The 17,950-nt window shown below is 41.6% G+C and overlaps 1 protein-coding gene across 3 annotated transcripts in view; it reads right to left on the bottom strand.

Annotated features, from left to right (window-relative positions):
* Positions 1-1,477: 1,477 nt before the first annotated feature.
* jmjd1cb (jumonji domain containing 1Cb) overlaps positions 1,478-17,950 on the bottom strand; it is a 176,402-nt gene continuing 159,929 nt past the window's right edge. For 2 of the 3 annotated variants that reach the window (XM_042508073.2, XM_088070302.1), the window contains 16 exons: positions 16,998-17,199; positions 15,135-15,349; positions 14,895-15,047; positions 13,798-13,887; positions 13,378-13,502; positions 12,046-12,280; positions 11,711-11,928; positions 11,141-11,488; positions 10,849-11,017; positions 10,106-10,196; positions 9,797-9,927; positions 9,409-9,531; positions 7,836-7,975; positions 7,541-7,708; positions 5,568-5,699; positions 1,478-3,065 (listed from right to left, as the gene is read on the bottom strand). In XM_042508073.2, the coding sequence (XP_042364007.2) occupies positions 2,973-3,065; positions 5,568-5,699; positions 7,541-7,708; positions 7,836-7,975; positions 9,409-9,531; positions 9,797-9,927; positions 10,106-10,196; positions 10,849-11,017; positions 11,141-11,488; positions 11,711-11,928; positions 12,046-12,280; positions 13,378-13,502; positions 13,798-13,887; positions 14,895-15,047; positions 15,135-15,349; positions 16,998-17,199 (2,633 nt within the window). In that variant the 3' untranslated portion in view covers positions 1,478-2,972. The remainder of the gene's footprint in view (positions 3,066-5,567; positions 5,700-7,540; positions 7,709-7,835; positions 7,976-9,408; positions 9,532-9,796; positions 9,928-10,105; positions 10,197-10,848; positions 11,018-11,140; positions 11,489-11,710; positions 11,929-12,045; positions 12,281-13,377; positions 13,503-13,797; positions 13,888-14,894; positions 15,048-15,134; positions 15,350-16,997; positions 17,200-17,950) is intronic. The other variant, XM_042508074.2, reaches the window with a different exon arrangement.

The following is a 17,950-nucleotide window of genomic DNA, read 5'->3' as shown; positions in this document are numbered from 1 at the left end:
TAAGGATAAACTTTTTTTTATTATAATTATAATTACATGATTAAAATTATGTTCCAAAATTCTTATCCAGGCCATTTCCTTGTTTTTAAATTTTCTTAAATAGTATATGTCAACGGAAACATCATAATAGTCTGACATTGAAAATCATGAAAAAACGTCATAGTTTAGTGTGTCGTCCAAAATCATAAAAAAACATCATAGCATAGTATGATGTCAAAAATTATGAAAATACATCATAGTATAGTATGTCATCCAAAATCATGAAAAAACGTCAAGAATATAGTATTTTCTCAAAATCATGAAAAAAACATAGAAAAAATGTCATAGTATAGTATGTCCCCCAAAATCCAGATATAACATCATAGTATAGTATGACATCAACATCATAGTATAGTATGTCCCCCAAAATCCAGATATAACATCATAGTATAGTATGAAGTCAACATCATAGTATAGCATGTTGCCAAAAGTCATGAAAAAACATGATATATGTCTTCCAAAATGATGAAAATACATCATAGTATAGTATGTCGCCGAAAGTCATGAAAAAACATCATAGTACAGTATGTCGTCCAAAATAGTGAAAAATCGTCATAGTATAGTATTTCATCAAAATCATGAGAAAAACATCATAATATAGTAATTCATCAAAATCATGAGAAAAACATCATAGTATAGTATGACATCCAAAATCATGAAAAAAATGTTCTAGTATAGTATATCATCCAAAATGATGAAAAAACATCATAGTATAATATGTCATTAAAAATCATGAAAAAAATCTTCTAGTATTTCATCCAAAACGATGAAAAAACATCACAGTATAGTATGTCATCCAAAATCATGAAGAAAAGTCATAGTTTAGTATGTCAAAAAATGATGAAAAAACATCATATTATAGTATTTTGTCAAAATCATGAAAAGAACAATGTAGTATGTCATCTAAAATTGTGAAAAAAAATCACAGTTTAGTATGTCGAAAATGATGGAATAACATCAGTTTTTCATCAAAAATTATGTAAAAAACATAGTGTAGTATGTCATCTAAAGTAGTGAAAAAACATCATAGTATAGTATGTCGAAAACAATGAAAAAACATCATAGTATAGTATGTCGAAAACAATGAAAAAACATCATAGTATAGTATTTTGTCAAAATCATGAAAAAAACTGTAGTATGTTGTCTAAAATTTTGAAAAAACATCATAGTTTAGTATGTCGAAAATGATTTTCTATTTTTTCACCAATTTCTTGCAAATGTTTGGGACATTTTTTCTTTTGTTGCTCATCGCCTTTCCATGACTTTTCATGACTGCACCTTTGAGCTAAAAAGGATCTGGTTAGTTAACTGTCAGTCATCATGTAATATACTAAATAAAACACCTGCCGCGTGAGTAAACCTGTAGAAAGAAGGCTTTCAGCTCGTAGTGTGTCCACATTGCAGCCTGAGCCGCTGCAGCAAAACACAACACCATACATCTGATAAATCCATTTTAATGGAAAATGTAAAACCCTTTTGAACTTCAATGTACAAAGCATGTAACACTTGCACTTTAAAATTTGAATTGAAGCAAGCCATGTTTAAAAAAATACCTCAGTGAATGTATATATGTATATATTTACACATTATAGTAAACATTTTCATTATTTTAATCTTTTAACTTCAAAAGTTCACCATAGTAAATCTTAACTCAACAAAAAACAAGACAGTTCATTCTTTTCTTAAATAAATTACATCTTTTTTGTAAATGTCTCAATTTTACAGCAAATACTTTTTTTTTCATAAAATGCTGAAGTGTATAAGCCATTTTGTTCTTTCTTTACATAATACAACTTTACACAGTCTTTACAATAGTTTGGCAGTTCATTTTCAAAAACAAAAATGTATTTATGGCATGAGGACTGTAGAGCATCAGCATTTCCCAAAGGTACAGGCATTAGCTGGTGTGTGTGAGTGTGAGTGTGAGTGTGTGTATGTAAGTGTGTGTGTGTCCTCCATCACAGTAGAGCCGTATTACAACAGAAAACCACATACAAAAAGAAAAAAAAGAAACTGTACAGGTCACATTTACATGAATGCTTTTTTTGTCTCAATAACATCGCATATCATACAGCTATAAAATAAATACATCTTCACAGAGGAAATAAAACAACGTATGAAAAAGAAAATTAAGAACAAAACAGCAACAGACAGAACTGGAACAAAAGGACAAGAACAGACAAATTACAGAAGGAACAACCAACGAGGGCGCAGCAGAGCTCACTGCCTGTTGACTCAGCTGATATTTCTGTTTTGCATTTTTCCCCTCTAATCCTTTTTTTTCCTTGATTTTTTTTGAACAGCAGAGATGACAGTTTGGGTCCTGATGCTGCTTGCTGCTGGTGATGCTGTCTTGATCAGCGAAATCTTCAGTCCAAGACGTGTTGCTGCTGCTACAGACAGGGATTAAAGCTCCTGGCCTTGATAATCCACAGCAGGTGACAGTTGGAGCAGTGGGCTCAGCGTCTCCATCGTCACTGCTGCTGCCTCAGCCTCCAGGTCAGTCTGAGTCTCCATGGAAACAAACCATCAGTCACACTACAGAGTTCAGTCTCAGCGGAGGCTCGTAGTGCCGTTTCACTCCAGCGTAGTGGCTTTCAGAATGTCCTCTGTTTCCCAGAATTCCTCTGTCCTCCCTGTGGAGTGAGTCTGTGGGCGGGGTTAATCCCCGTCAGTGCAGCGGCCCCTCTGCTCTTGGCTCTGTCTCTTCTTGGCACTAAAGGTTTGGGGGTGGGCGTGCCTTGAACTGGCCACCTGGGTGTGTGATGCAGGTGCGCTTCACACCGTGAGGTCCCCTGGGTCACATGACCAGCTCTGACCCGACCACCTGCTGTGGTCACGTGACACAGTCCTCTGTGTGAGGAGGTGGGTGTGGGGAGAGCAAGGTGCTGATGCGTCCCTGTCTGGAAGTTGTGGACGAGGCCGGGGGGGTGTCATGAGTTCTCCTCCTCGTCATCCTCCTCAGAGCTGCTCCTCTTCAGGGAATTCACCGCCTCCTTCACACAGTGGTACAGAATGTTCTTCACCTGAGGAGGAGGAGAGTTTTCAAAGCTGCACCGATTCCACAACAAGACCTCACATCCACATTTTAGCCCTGTTTCACACATAATCTCTGTCCACACACACACACCTGAAAATGCATAATCACATGACTATTCACACACAGATGGACAGACAGAGACAGACAGATGCACACAAACACAAGACAGATGGACAGACACAGACACAAAGACAGACACAGAAAGACAGACAGAAAGAAGCACAGACGTACTGACAAACAGAGAAACAGACAGAAAGACACACACACGCTGAGATGGACACAAACAGAAAGACACGCAGACAGACTGCAGACCAACAGACAAACAGAGACAGACGGAAAGACAGATGGACCCACACAGGCAGAAACACACACAGAGACAGAAAGAGCACAGATGGACAGATAGACATGGATGGATACACAGACAGACACATAGACAGGCAGACAGACGGAGAAACAGACAGAAAGACAGACCCACACAGGCATGCAGACGGAAAGACAGAAAAAACACAGATGGACACACAGGCAGGCATAAAGACAGACAGACTAAGACAGACAGAAAGACAGGTGGAAAAACAGAGACGGACAGACACACAGATGGACAGACGGAAAGATAGACAGACAAACAGAGAAACAGGCAGAAGGACAGACCCACGGAGGCAGAAACACACACAGATGGACAGACAGACAGACACACAGACAGACATGAGACACACACACACACACACCACACACACACTAAATAACACAAACACAGACAAAAAAACAGACAGACAAACAGAGTGACAGACAAAAAGACACAGATGGACAGACACAAGGACCCACAGAGGCAGAGACATACACAAACGGACAGATGGACACACACAGCCAGACAGACAGAGACAGAAAGACACACAGACGGGCAATCACAGATGCCTGTCTATGTGTCTGTCCGTTTGTCTGTCCAGACAGACGGTGAGACACACACAGATGGACACATGGACAGACGTGCGGACAGACAGAGACACAAAGAAACAGACGGACAGACGGAAAGAGTGGACACATGGACAGACAGACAGAGACAGAATGAAGCACAGATGGATAGACATGGATGGATACACAGACAGACACACATAAAGGTTGAGAAACAGACAGAAAGACATGCAGATGGACACACAAACTGAGATGCAGGCGGTAAGACAGACACACAGATGGACACATGGACTGTCTGTCTGTGTGTGTCCTTTCAGGCGGACACACACAGACAGACGGAAATACAGACACAAAGACACAAATAGACAAGACAAATGGACACACACAGACAGACACAGACAAAAAAAAACAGATGACACAGTGACAGAATGACGCAGATGGACAGTCACAAGGACAGACGTACAGAAAGACAGATGGACCCACACAGGCAGAAACACACAAACAGACAGACACAGATAGAGACAGACAGAAAGACAGACACACAGACAGATAGACAGAGACAGACAGAAAGACAGACACACAGACAGATAGACAGACACACAGAAAGAAACTGACGGATACACAGACGAGGACGGACACAAAGACAGACTGACAGGTGGACATACAGACAGACAGAGACAGAAAGACGCACAGATGGACGGACAGACATGGATGGAAACACAGACACACAGACGGGTGGACAAACAGAGAAACAGATAGAAAGAGACAAACAGACACACAGACCGACATGCAGATGGAAAGACAGACAGATGGACAGATGCAAAGACAGACGGACAGACACACTAACAGATGGGATACAGACAGACAGAGACACAGATGGACATATGGATGGACACACAGATGGACAGACACAGAAAGACAAACAGGCAGACACACAGAGGGACACAGAGACAGAGAGAAGCACAGATGGATGCATAGACATGGATAGATACAGACAAACACAAAGACGGGCAGGCAAACAGAAACAGACGGAAAGACACACACAGATGGACACACAAACAGAAAGACACACAGATGGACATGCAGACGAAAAGACAGACAGACAGGTGGAAGATAGATGGTGACTCACACCTCCTCATTTCCAACCCTGTGGATGGAGAATGACTGTGTGGTGTCCTCAGAGCAGAGGGACTCAATGTCCACAGAACATCACTGATGATGACTCATTCTGCTATTCTGTCTGTCCTCATTTTACACTGACACTGACAGACACACACACACACACACACACACACACACATACACACACACACACACACACACACACACACACACACACACACACACACATACACACACACACACACCAAAATGTTCTCTAGAGAAGAGTGAGAGGCAGGCTGCTGCAGTGAGTGAGACAGAGGACGGTCAAAGGCTGATTCTGGATCAGTGACAGATGACAGATGTTGTCTGAAACTGCCAACACAACACTAACAGTGTCCATGTGAGAGGGAACCAGTACACACAGAGTAATGAAACTCTTCTTTTATCTGAAGCTGACTGAGCTGCCGTCCCTCACCTGGAGTTTGTCCTCGTAGTTGACCTCCTCCTTGTTGGGCCGCAGCTCCTGGGTCAGGTGGAAGGAGTTGGCCACGTGCTCAGGGGACACAAAGTCATTGATGACCTGGACACAGCTGTGAAGGTTCTGGACCTGACAGACGGGACAGAGAGTGAGGACACATTACTGATCCCTGAACTCACATCACATCTGGACCCAGTCAAAGGCTCGTGTCACCATGTATGTAAAAAGGTCTGAAAACATGAAATACAGCATTGTGCTTACAAATGTGTGCTTTAAGACATCTGATGGTGTAAAAATATGCTTTTATGTAAAAAAAATAATAATAATAATTAAGTTGTTAAGATAAGGTGTCCATTAAGCTCAAACAAATTTTATTAAAATTTCTGTAATTCTGTAATTTTTCTCCTTTTTAATAAATGCAACAACTTGATTGTCTGTCAGTACTTCCTGCTCCGAGCCCATTGGTTCCTACTGAAGGTTTAAATCTTTAAAGGTATACTATCTTAGATATACCAGGCAGGATTTTCCTAAAAAACTATGTTGTTGTATTTGTCTGCAGAGACTCTGCAGGTGAGGTCAGGACTGTATAAACAGGAAGTCAGCACGAGCCAGAGCGTAAGCAGCAGCCATCCACGAGACACAGCACCAAAACATGCAGACACAGAGGTGAAACAGCCAATGAGAATGAAGCTGAGAGTTGTCTTTTACAGTTTGCTAACATTTGTTCAGTGATGTCGTTTAACAGCTGGTCACTGTATTTTTAAACAAACCTTCCTCTAAAGGCTCATATATGCTTTCTTTAAAAACAAAAATAAACACGTTTGAAATACAGCCAATATATGGCCCCAGAGGGCAAAGGTAAAAGTTCCACACATGGTGGAGGAGCTTCTTATATTGTAACTCTGAACAGAGAAAGCGCTGTAGACAGTGAAGGTCTGTGTGGCCATTAAATGCATGTGGATGGAGAATTCACTAATTTCACTAAAAGGTACTATAGTACTACTATGTAATATTATGTATTACTGATTCATGCCTTTCCGCAATGATTTAAATTTCCTCCATCGCCTACAGTCATACCATGCTTGAACTGAGCAACTACCTCCACAGTCTTCAGTGGTATGACTCCGAATCAACCATATCCACACGCTCTCAGAAAACGAGCACAAATATGATCTGGAGTACGGACAGATGGCGCCGTCTGTGTCTGTATGTAACGGCGAGCAGAAATGGGCCCTGACAGGAGGAATGTTACTGGGAACCTGGATTGACATCAGCTTTCTTGTGCCGTGCTCAGACGCCTGTCACAAGCATTAAAACCTGTGAAACCTGAGGAAATTCATTTGGTTTCTCAAACTTGGGGAGAAAGGCTATGAGCAAGAGATGCCTCACAAGGAAGTGGGGTTTCTTGCCTAATTTTGTAGGAATTTAGGTGACGATGAGAAAATGAACTAAAAATCTGATAAGGTGAGAGATTAAATGATTAAAAATAAAAAACAGGAAATGTCCAGAGATGTTACTTATTGGCCAATATGGGATTAAATATTAGAACTATTTTTTCCACTTTATCTCCTTTTTTTATTTTTATATTTTACCTCTTTAAAAAAGCTGTTTTCTTTTTCTTTAGCTTATTTTTACATAATTGTCTTGTACATTGGTCATTCTTGTACAAATTTCTCTCTAATTTTGAGTAATTTTGCATTAAGTTGCTCATTGCCTTCTCTCCATGTTTTTGAAAGAAATCAAGCCCACTGGCTCAGGTTTCAAAGGGTTTAACAAGTTTAAACCACTGATAGAAATGAAAAGGAGGCTGAATTCCTCCAACACAAGTCAGCAGTACTCAGTGCCATGAAATATTTTCATTATTTCACCAATCAGGTGATCTGTGTGTGTGTGTGTGTGTGTGTGTGTGTGTGTGTGTGTGTGTGTGTGTTATATGTGTGGGAGACAGAGAGAGGAAATATTGCACATACCTGGTGCATGGCCCCTGCTGGTATCAGCACAGAGTCTCCCAGGAACTGAACCACAGTCCAGCCCTGGACTCCGTGTTCGTCCAGCAGCCGCTGACGCTGCTTCCTGCTCAGGTACAGGCCCTGCTCCCTGATTGGGTCCTGGTCCAGCGGCACGTCCAGTCCCTGCTCCTGACAGAGCCCAGGTGGTGGTTGGAGAGTGAGGGGAGAGAGAGTGGTAGAGAGCTCAGTATTTGGAGTAAAGGTCACTACATGTCCATCAGAGACAGTTACTGGGTGTCTCTTTCAGAGCGCTAACCTTGTGCAGGAACTCCCGGATCTTTTCCATGTCTTTGTTGAGGTAGATGTGCCACAGTGCCCCCGGGGTCTCACTGGAGTCCTTGAGCCTCTTTCGAACCCCCTCATCCAGATCCTCCTCCTCCAGACGCTTCAACACTCCTACACACACATACACACACTCGTGTTTCTCAGGCTGCTCTGAATTATTATGTACATTTTTTAAACAGCACATTGATTCTGTTTCTGGTTAACTAAATAATTCTTCACAGTTTAATGGTTCATGCTGTGTTCACATGGATTCAGGCGGACAGCAACCTGATTACCATTTTAGTGGATGAGACCAGGATGTAAAATTAGGCGAGGCTGGCAGAGAACACTGGTAACAGCATTGCCGTCCACGATTAAAGTGTTTTAAATCTTTGCTTTCCTGCACAATGAAACGTGAACTGAAAGTTACACAGCTCTCTTAGAAAAACAGGAAGAAGCTAATAACTTTTAATTACATACAATAATAGACACTATATTAGAATATTGTCCTTTGATTTTTTTCTAATCTCTGTAAAGAATGTTGCATTACCATAGCAACATATCATTACGTGTTTGGTTTTGACTTCTGCAAAAATATACGAGTGTTTGTTTGTTTTGTCCCTGCAATACAGACGGCGTCTGTCTACCATCTGCTGGAGTCCATGTGAACGCAACACGAGTCGTTCCGAAACACATCCCTCCAATACCCACACTGCTCCTCTGCCCGACTGTCCAAAATCCACACTGACATGATTCACTTTACACTCATCTGACACAGAGAGGAGAGCTCAGCTTCACCTAATAACTAACCACTTTCAGTCTGTCTGATGAATACATGGCGTAGCTGGACACATTCTGTGATATTGATCTAAAAATATTGTTTATACAATATTCATGCAAAAAGATCATGTTTTTACCACACCAGGCTGAAAAAAAAGAGAGGGGGCTGCTATTTTAGCAATCTGGTCTTTCTGTCATCTTGTGTGCATGCCATTAAGGAACACTGTGGTTGTAACTGTGGTTCTTTGAGCATATGATTTCTTTTGCATCCATTTTTGTTTCCCACATCAAAGTGTGCTGTGAATTAAACAGGAGAATAAAACACATGCACAAGATATTCCAAATCAGGAAAAAACACTTTCTTTCAGTTAGTCTAATACACACACACATACATACATACAGTCCCACACACTCACACACACTATGGTTGGGCAATAATCAAATACCCCTACTGATGATAGTGCTAAAAAAACAACAAAAGAATCATTTAAAAGAGAGAGATGCTCATAGATAAATATTTCTGGTCTGGAGACACTGTTGCAATACCTACAAGTGGCCACAATGTCCAGGCAGTAAGAGTAAATATAACAGTAGAAGTAGTACCAGTAGTAGTAAATATTAAGTGCTGAAGTCAACTTTTAGAAGAGAAGTATTTGGATAATAAGTGACGTGTGTCAGTGTGTGTCTGTGAATCCTGATGTTCATTATGATAGATGGAGGACGTGAAGAGGACAACCATGCTGAGACAAAGAATTTAGCATTTAACTGTTTCCAGTAAGCCTTACCAGTTTTGGACAGGACTCCATTGCCTTTGGCTACTCCTACATAGACCAGGACAGAGACAACATCTGAGACTTCCACATGGAGGTTGGCAGTCCCAAAGTCCTGGTCCTGAGACGCAGCCACACCTGTAGGGAGACAAACAAGGGATTCATAAGAAGAGGGGCAGACTTTGGTTCTGTCTGCACGGCATTTAAATACAGAGACAAAAGTTGAGACTGCAACATTTACAGGCTGTAACAAATATACTCAAGTTGAGATTAACTGGAATCTACGATGATCAGACAACTATCAAAACCTTCCTCACTGCACACGTGTAAGTGAGGTGGATCTGAGGAGTATCTGAGGAGAACAGTTAAGTTAAATCAGTGCTGCTGTTTATGTTCTTCCTACCATAAGCACAGCAGAGTCTGGGTCCCAGATCTGGCCTGACAAAGAAAGAGGGCAGGTGGGAGGCCAGGTTGAGGTTGCCCTCTGGATCAGAGTACTCCGGCAGGGGCAGGTTCTTCATCAGGTCATCATATCTGCAACAAAACACCTCTTTCAGATGGGCTCACAATCATCAACTGTATTATCATCAGCAGCATTTTTAGCATATTAGAGGTTTGCATGAATGAAATAATGGTTTCGGTTGTAAAGCTTGAGATCCAACAGCACAGAGGGTCCAGGGGGAAAAGAGGTTTGATGTGTGTGTGTGTGTACCTGGAGGGCATGAGGGCCATGAACTCCTCTCCAGACGGCCAGTCCTTCAGTCTGTAAACCATAGGCTCTCCATCTTTGGACTTGGGCCGCTCTGAACAGGTGAAAAGACTTGAGTTAATCATCAATCATTGTTTTCAGGTTCACGTCAGTGATGTGGTGACTCATCACTGATGTCACACACAGCTACAGTTTTTAACATTTTGAAACCTAGAGCAGAACCACTCAAGATGTTTTTTTTTGCCTTTTTTCCTTAGTTATAGATAGAAGAGCTTAAGCATGAAAGAGAGGGGATGACATGCAGGAAAGGGCTACAGGTTGGAGTCAAACCTGCGGCTGCTGCAGGAAGGGCAAAGCCTCTGTACGTGGGACACCTGCTTCAACAGGTGAGCTAACAGCTACCCTGAGAACTATATTTCTACTTATTATAATTATATATTTAAGATTAATTTGAGAAATAATTAGAATTTCAAGCAGTTTTTTTAAAAAATCTAGTCATTTCCTCCCTTTTTTTAAAAAAAAAACTTCCTTGTTTGCTTGTTGTTTTTTTGTTTTGTTGGGTTTTTTTTGCTAATTTTCAGGTATTTTTCTTGTACTTTTTACCAGTGTCTTCCTAATTTGTGGGTAACTTCTCCTTAAGTTGCTTGTTGCCTTCTTCCCATGTTCTTAAAACAAATAAGGCCAATTTGCCCACATTTCAAAGGGTTAATCGATCAACCTGTGAAACCAAATGGAGATGAACTTACTGGTGATGTCTTCAAATCCATCCCAGAACTCCTTGATCCCGGAGTTGGACACCACCTGGTCTTTACAGTTGAGGAGGTCTCCCTGGTGGTCTGCAAACTCCTGGTTGAAGGAGTCGGCTTTCCACAGGCTGCCGTTCAGCCGCTTGTGGATCCCTGACACCAACACAGGCTGGACAAAACAAAACCATTCAAATGTTGACCTTATCTCTAATGACTTCACTGATTGCTTTTAATACAGCTCTGTTACTATGACAACTGCTGCTGCTTCTGGTTTTCACAAACGGATGTGTACCTGTCCTTGTTTCCAGCACTCTCTGAACAGTTTCCAGTTGTTCTGATTGCGGTGGTCTTTGAGCCACAGTAACCGCCTGTTGTTCAGCCAGCAGTGGGGAATATCTGGATACTGATTGGTTGATTCTTCGGGCGCTGGAGCAGTGACATGAGCTGACTTCTTCCTGTCTGGTTTGGCCTCCTCAGCAGCAGCTCGGGCAGGGTTGTTGTTGTTTCCTGGGTTAACCGGCTCCTGCTTGATGGATAGCTTGGTGGTGATGTTCTGGCGGCTGGCAGGGATTTTATTCTCAACCACTGAAGCTATGATGTCATCCAGGATGTTGGGCATGGTCCTGCCACCTTTCCCAGTCTACACAGAGAGGAGGACGGAGGAAGAACTACATTTCAGTATTTTATAACTCATATGTTTGTAAATTTGAAAAACTGACAAGATGTGCAGCTGATGTGATGTTGAAGGTTGATAGATAACCTAATATTTTATGTGTATTTATTACACATATTTGATTTACAGCACACTGAGGAAGGATATACTAAGCAGATGATCACATCAGGTGTGTGTAAGTGTGTGTACCTGTGATGCGGTGGAGTAGACAGGTGCGAAGGCAATGCCTGCGTCAGTGGAGCCCAGCTTCAGCTTCCCTGCTGTTGTGGTGAGCAGGTCTCTGAGAGTGGAGCCCTGCTCTGTGCTGTTAGCCACCAGTGAGGTGGTCTTACACTGCTGCAGCACCTCCAGGCTGTCCCCGTCCTTGTCCTCCTTCACTGATTTACCCAGCACCACTGACTTGTTCTCTGTCAGAGGAGGGATGAGGGTTACTCACAACATTCATCATGACTACATGAGTCAACAGTGATAAAGAGGACTGACAACAAGTTAACAACATAAAAGTCCATAAGCCCTCCCCTCACCTTTCTTCTCCTCCCTGGACTTCTGCTCTGCCAGGTCAGCCAGGAAGTGCAGAGGAGACTGGGACTCAGGTGGGGTGACAGGAGCACTTCCTGCGTCACTGCCAGGACTGCTTCCTCCACCGCCCCCTCCGTTAGTCTCCACCTTGGTTGCTCCCTGGTCAGAGTTCTGCTGGGAGCCCGTCTCAGCTTTCATCAGAGACAGTTTATTACTGTGGTTCAGGACATTCTGCAGAACCTGCCACAGAGAGGAGAGGCTCAGTTCAATCTTTACCCTCTTTAAAAAAGTGTTCATCCTCCAGATTCTGGCAAAATTACCCAACAAGATGCAAAACAAAGGTCTGTTAGTCTAACTCCCATAAATCATCAGCATATACATATCCTTCACAAAATGCAAAACAAGATCCCTGACTTCCTTTGCATGTGAGTGTACTAGTGTTTTAGCAGTTTCATGGTTTGATTTGTCCCCTCTGCTCCACAGGAATAATAGAACATTAGAGCATCAACATGCCCACTGCCAGCAGAGACACTCCTCAGATCCACTGTAGTCTAATTCTCAGGGAGCGGAGCTGCTGTGTGCACCAACCACCGGGTGACATCTGTTAGGGACTGGCAAGACAGGTGGGGCCAGGCCCCCAGGAAAGAAGCTCAGCCTTGCAGCAAAATTTACCCAGTAGCCACTTGTGGTAATGCAGCAAAAAAATCCCGTGCAGCCCTGATAGCATTTTCCTCACAGACCACCATAGTAGATAATAGAGGAGATGTCTGTCAAACTGTGAACAAGGTCAATTATGTTTCATGGTCTATTATAATTTTTGAGCCAAAATTTCCCGGAGCTGAGAGGAGATGTTTAAAAACCTGTGATATCATCACGCTGTAAAGGCTTTGGGCCAAGCAAGAAGTCACAGGCAGGGCCAGCAGGAGACACACTACTGCACATATTCAGTGGGCCAGATTCTGCCAAAGGAAATCTGAAAGGTAAAAAACTTTTTTGGCATGTGCACCAGTTGAGCAACTAAAGTCTTTGTGGGGCCCACTGGAACAACGTCGGGATTCCACTCTTACAAATGTAACAAAATGGCACTTAAGAATTTGAAGAGTTTACAAACAAATATAACTTGTTTGAAGCTGTCACAAAGCAACACTTAAGTTATGTCTACAAGGTATATCTAATGCATCTGGGGTTACTTGTGTTTAAATGGAGTCAGCCTACCATTTGCTGTACCCAAAATAATGTGTGCTGTGGCCCATTAGAAGTCAGCGTGTAAGTTTTATAAGCACCATTTACAAGAAACTCTAAACAACACATTAGGTAACTCTAACAGTGAGTGGTACCTGTGAGACTCCGTTGGTGGCAGGCAGTTTGCTGAGGAGGTTCTGCTTGTTGGTGCAAGGACAGTGTGATTTGATGTTGTATTTGTCTCTCAGAGCGTGCATGGAAGTCACCAACTCTGTCAGCACTGAAACATCAAAGAGGTGCAGCAGAATTTAAACATTTCAGGAAAATAAAAATGTTGAAGGGAAAAAACTGTTAAAATAAAACATGATCCAGTCAGTTGGGATGAGATAGTTTCTCATTAGTGCAGCTACATGATGCATGTCACCGTCTGAGGTAATCTCCCAAAATAAACAGTCCAAAAACATAACTATCTATGTAACATTGCTGTATGTGTGCTCAAGAAATGACAAGACCAAGCAGCAAAGAGGTCTAGAGGACCCTAGTGTGAAGAGGAATATAAACAGAGTGTACTGTACCTGTGCCAGGTATGATCTGTGTTGGCATCAGGTGTTTGTGATCGTGGGGTTGGCCTTTGACACACTTGAGCCAGCCGTACAGCTCTTTATCTGATCACAGGGAAAAAGACACAAGGCAGTTAGTGGAATAAGAGCACAATGAGCACACGCTGCATCATCCTGCAGCTCACTGAGGAGTTCTGTCAAGGCACTGCTGTTTACTTCTTCCAGTGATGCATTCTCTGACTTCAGTTCACATCAGTGCTTCTTGAATTTTCAATAAATGCTGCTTTAACCCTTTAAAACCTGGAGAGGCATCACTTTTCTAGTGCTGCTTTGAGACATCTTTCACAAATGTTTAAACCCTGAGCAAGGTGTTAATTCTTTCAAAAAGAATAAAAAAAGGTAATGAGCAACTTGGTAAGAAACGTCCCACAAATTCCAAAAAATAATAGATTTAGAATTATTTTTAAATAATCTAGGGAAAAATGTCTAGGGAAAGGCTACTATAGAAAAAATAAAAGAGCTAAGGAAAAAGAAAACTAAATGTATAATTAATATATTTATATATTTTAAATTATGTTATTAAATTATTAAAATGTTTAAACACTTAAACACCATGGCCTAAATATGATGATAACCAGCATAAGAGTCATAAACAGGTTATTCATGTCCATGTAACTGCAGTCATGTTTACATGCAGGTTACCTGCAGAGACCTTATGCAGAAAATGTTACTTGTTTATTTGCACTGTAACAGCCTGGTTGATTTAATTTCATTATTACAAACCACATACAAGTCAGTAGAAAGACTTAACATCAACAATTCCCATTTACTTTGGATTTTAACCAAAAACTGTGGAACCTAAGGCAAGCCAAAAACACAGAAAAACAATAGAAGTACAGTACGATAAAGAAAGTTCTAAAGAAGTAAGTACAACTTGACATTTAAGACGTTCTGTGTAACCTTTGAGGCTACCTTTAATGTGGGTTTCATCCCCGCTCGCCTGCTAGAATCAGTTCACTGTCTGAGATGTGAGTGCATGTAAGACTGACTGTTTAGCTGCTTGTGTGGCCTCTTACTTGGCTGCTAACTGTCCAAACATGCACACAACTGACCTTTGGAGCTTCTCCTCTCCTTGGCCTTGTAGCAGTCCAAGCAGACAACAAAGCCACATTTCTGACAGACCCAGTGGATGTTGAAGAGGGTTGCCTCGCAGGCGTCACACATCTCCCTCACCCCCCTCACTGCTCGCTTCCACGCCAGCTTAGCTGAAACACACACAAAATAGGATACATTTCAAAAACATAGTTTGGGTTATTTCATCTATATGTCAACCTTTTTAAATGACACCTTACCATCCTTCTTGACCCAGGTGGCTGCAGTATTCTCAGTCACAACCATCTGACAGAACTTGTCTCCTATGAAGCTGAGGATGTACTTGGCAGTGGCTTGGTCCAGGTGGCTCTCCTCCATCAGCCCAGGGACCCACAGGGCCAGGGCCTCATCATCAAACTGGTCCGGAGTTGAGAAGCCATCCATACGGATGACTCCATTTTTACTGTAGGAGAGCCTGGATGGGAGGAGACAGGTCACTAGCACCTCTGTCCAGTGAACAAATAGATCAATATGAAAGGTGTCCTTCATGACAGAAGCAGAAACAGATTTCTTTCATGTTTAAGTTCAGCCGCTGCATTACTTTGAGTGGAAATACATTTTTTGTTGTCCATTTTATTGTGAAATAGTTTTACTATAATGCTGTAATAAGCACAATTGTGAGCCACTTTATTTGTTATGACTGGGAATGTTAAGGTTCATATGTAAAACGACTTTGAATATATTACTCATTTATAATCTGTAACTTTTATAACAGTGCTACACCGAGTAGAATTGAGAGCTATTTCTAAAGACATTTTACTTTGTTTACTTATTTAATTTTATTTTAGATCACTATGCAGCACTAAGTCGAATTTGGGAGGAACTGTTTGGATGCAGACATTTTTTCTTGTATTGCATTACAGAGCTAGTGACTATAATAACTATAAGTGCTTGAAGTGTGCATGGTGCAGCTGTTTTATTAAGGTAAGTACAAGTATCAGATACTCAGTATCTAATGACTGCATATATTACTACAGTATATGAATACAAGTGTCATCTTCTTTTTGACATATCTGTAAATTTCAAAGCATCCATCCATCCATCTCTCTATATACTGTATTAGTAATCCTCATAACTCTCCTGTGTCATGTGGGCCATTTGCAATTATTAACTGGCTAAGAGAAACAGAATGAGACAATGGTTTTCTTTGTCTCTGTCTGCACATTTTGTCTCCATCTCTCTGTAAACCCACCCATCCTGTGGTGTCCTTAAACAACCCAGTCAGCCATATATATCCAAGCACATTACAGTACCAAAAGTAAAATCTCTCTCTCTTTCTCTCTTTCCCATCCATCCATCCATCTCTGTTTATTAATAATCCATAATGCCCCTGTGTCAAAAAGTAGGGCAAATATAATTATTTACTGGCACGGAGTGACAGAATGAGACAATGGTTTTCCCCATGACACATCTCCCTGCACACCCACCCCATCTAAAGTGTCCTTAAACAACCCAGTCATCTCAGGTGAATGTTTATGAAATCCCAGTCTACTGCGTCAGACGGGTAGGTGGTGCCATAGGGTGAGGGAGCCAGAATTAGAAGTGGAGATGCAGAGAAGGGGAGGGGGAGACAGAGAGATTGCAGTAGCAGCAGTTCAGCAGTGAGGAAAAGATTATAGAGCAGAAAATCCTCTTTACCCTGTTAGACCCCAGACTGCAGCTGCTGCTGCTTATCCAACTCAAGGATGTGTGTGTGTGTGTGTGTGTGTGTGTGTGTGTGTGTGTGTGTGTGTGTGTGTGTGTTTTGTGTGCATTCACTCTGTGCATATAGATAGAGGCAGTAGATAGTGCACATGCCATATAATTAATAATCTATGTGTTGTAGCTCAGGCAGGATTTTTGATGACGACTCTCTCCATCTGTATTATTCTCTACAAGCAGCCTCTTAAACCAAAGCTCCAAGACTCGTTCTCTTTACGGAGAGCTATAGTGAAGGTACATGGAGTGATTGTTTATCCTTGAAGGGAAAGAAAGGAGCAAAGCTTCTACAGAAGCGAGGAAACCATCTGAATTAAGGCAAAAGGCAGAATAACGTATGGGAAAGAAAAACATGAAACTATTACCGTCTGAAGTAGTAGAAGCGACAGAAGACAGGGGAGTGTGCCGGCTCCTCTCCCTTCTTGCTGCGGACAACCCTGCACTCCCGACACTTCTGCAGGTTGGGTCCAATCTCAGCACATGAGTCATCCTGCAGGAAAGACTCCCCTGTCTGCTTCAGCTTCTTCACCTTCCTCCAGTCCTTCAGGACAGAGCGAGGGATTCCATCTGAGCAGAGCGCACAGTATTAAGTCATTTACAGTATCTAAATACATTTTATTATTTTTAATAAAGAGTTCTTCATAGTCTTGTTGTTAAAGACTTCAAACAATTCAATCATAAACAGGGAAAATCACCAAAGGACAGAAGATGAGCTCTCTTTTTACACTTATAGAACATTTTGGCTTCAAATAGCAAAGAAGTTTGGCATTCATACATATCATGAAACTATGTTTTTGTGAGGTTTTTAAAGGTTCTTTGTATAAGGTTTTAAACTTTCTCGTTACGAAAGTTAATTGTAATGTCTTAGTTGTCTAAAAGAATCTAGCATTAGATTAATCACAGTTAATATTAGCTCTAAACACACTGTGCTGACCAAGCTCTCTTATGGTAGAGTCACTGGTCACATATGGTCACTTCAGGCTGCAAAAATCCAAGATGGCAACAGCCAAAATGCCAAACTAGGCTTCAAAATGGGAGTCCACAAACCAATGAGTGGCGTTACAATTGCTCTGTCCTTTATTTTATATAGTCCTTGGTCAAAACAAGAAATCAGCCAAGATTAACTTACAGTGGACTACTGTTTGTTCTATTATAATTACGACCAGGTGCTGTCATAATGCAGCAGCACAGGTCAGTATTAGTAAATACTTTCAAAGTGGTACAGCTAAATAGTCCATGCCTAAGAAAGGCTGAGTCAGGAATGGACTGAGTGCATGATGTTAGAAAAAGTTTAAGTATTGTGTCCAACTACAACTGG

The sequence above is a fragment of the Plectropomus leopardus genome, chromosome 19 (assembly GCF_026936395.1).
Source record: "Plectropomus leopardus strain MGB_pleo_1.0 chromosome 19, ASM2693639v1, whole genome shotgun sequence".
NCBI classification, from domain to species: Eukaryota; Metazoa; Chordata; class Actinopteri; order Perciformes; family Serranidae; genus Plectropomus; species Plectropomus leopardus.
This window is presented reverse-complemented; position numbering and strand designations above follow the sequence as displayed.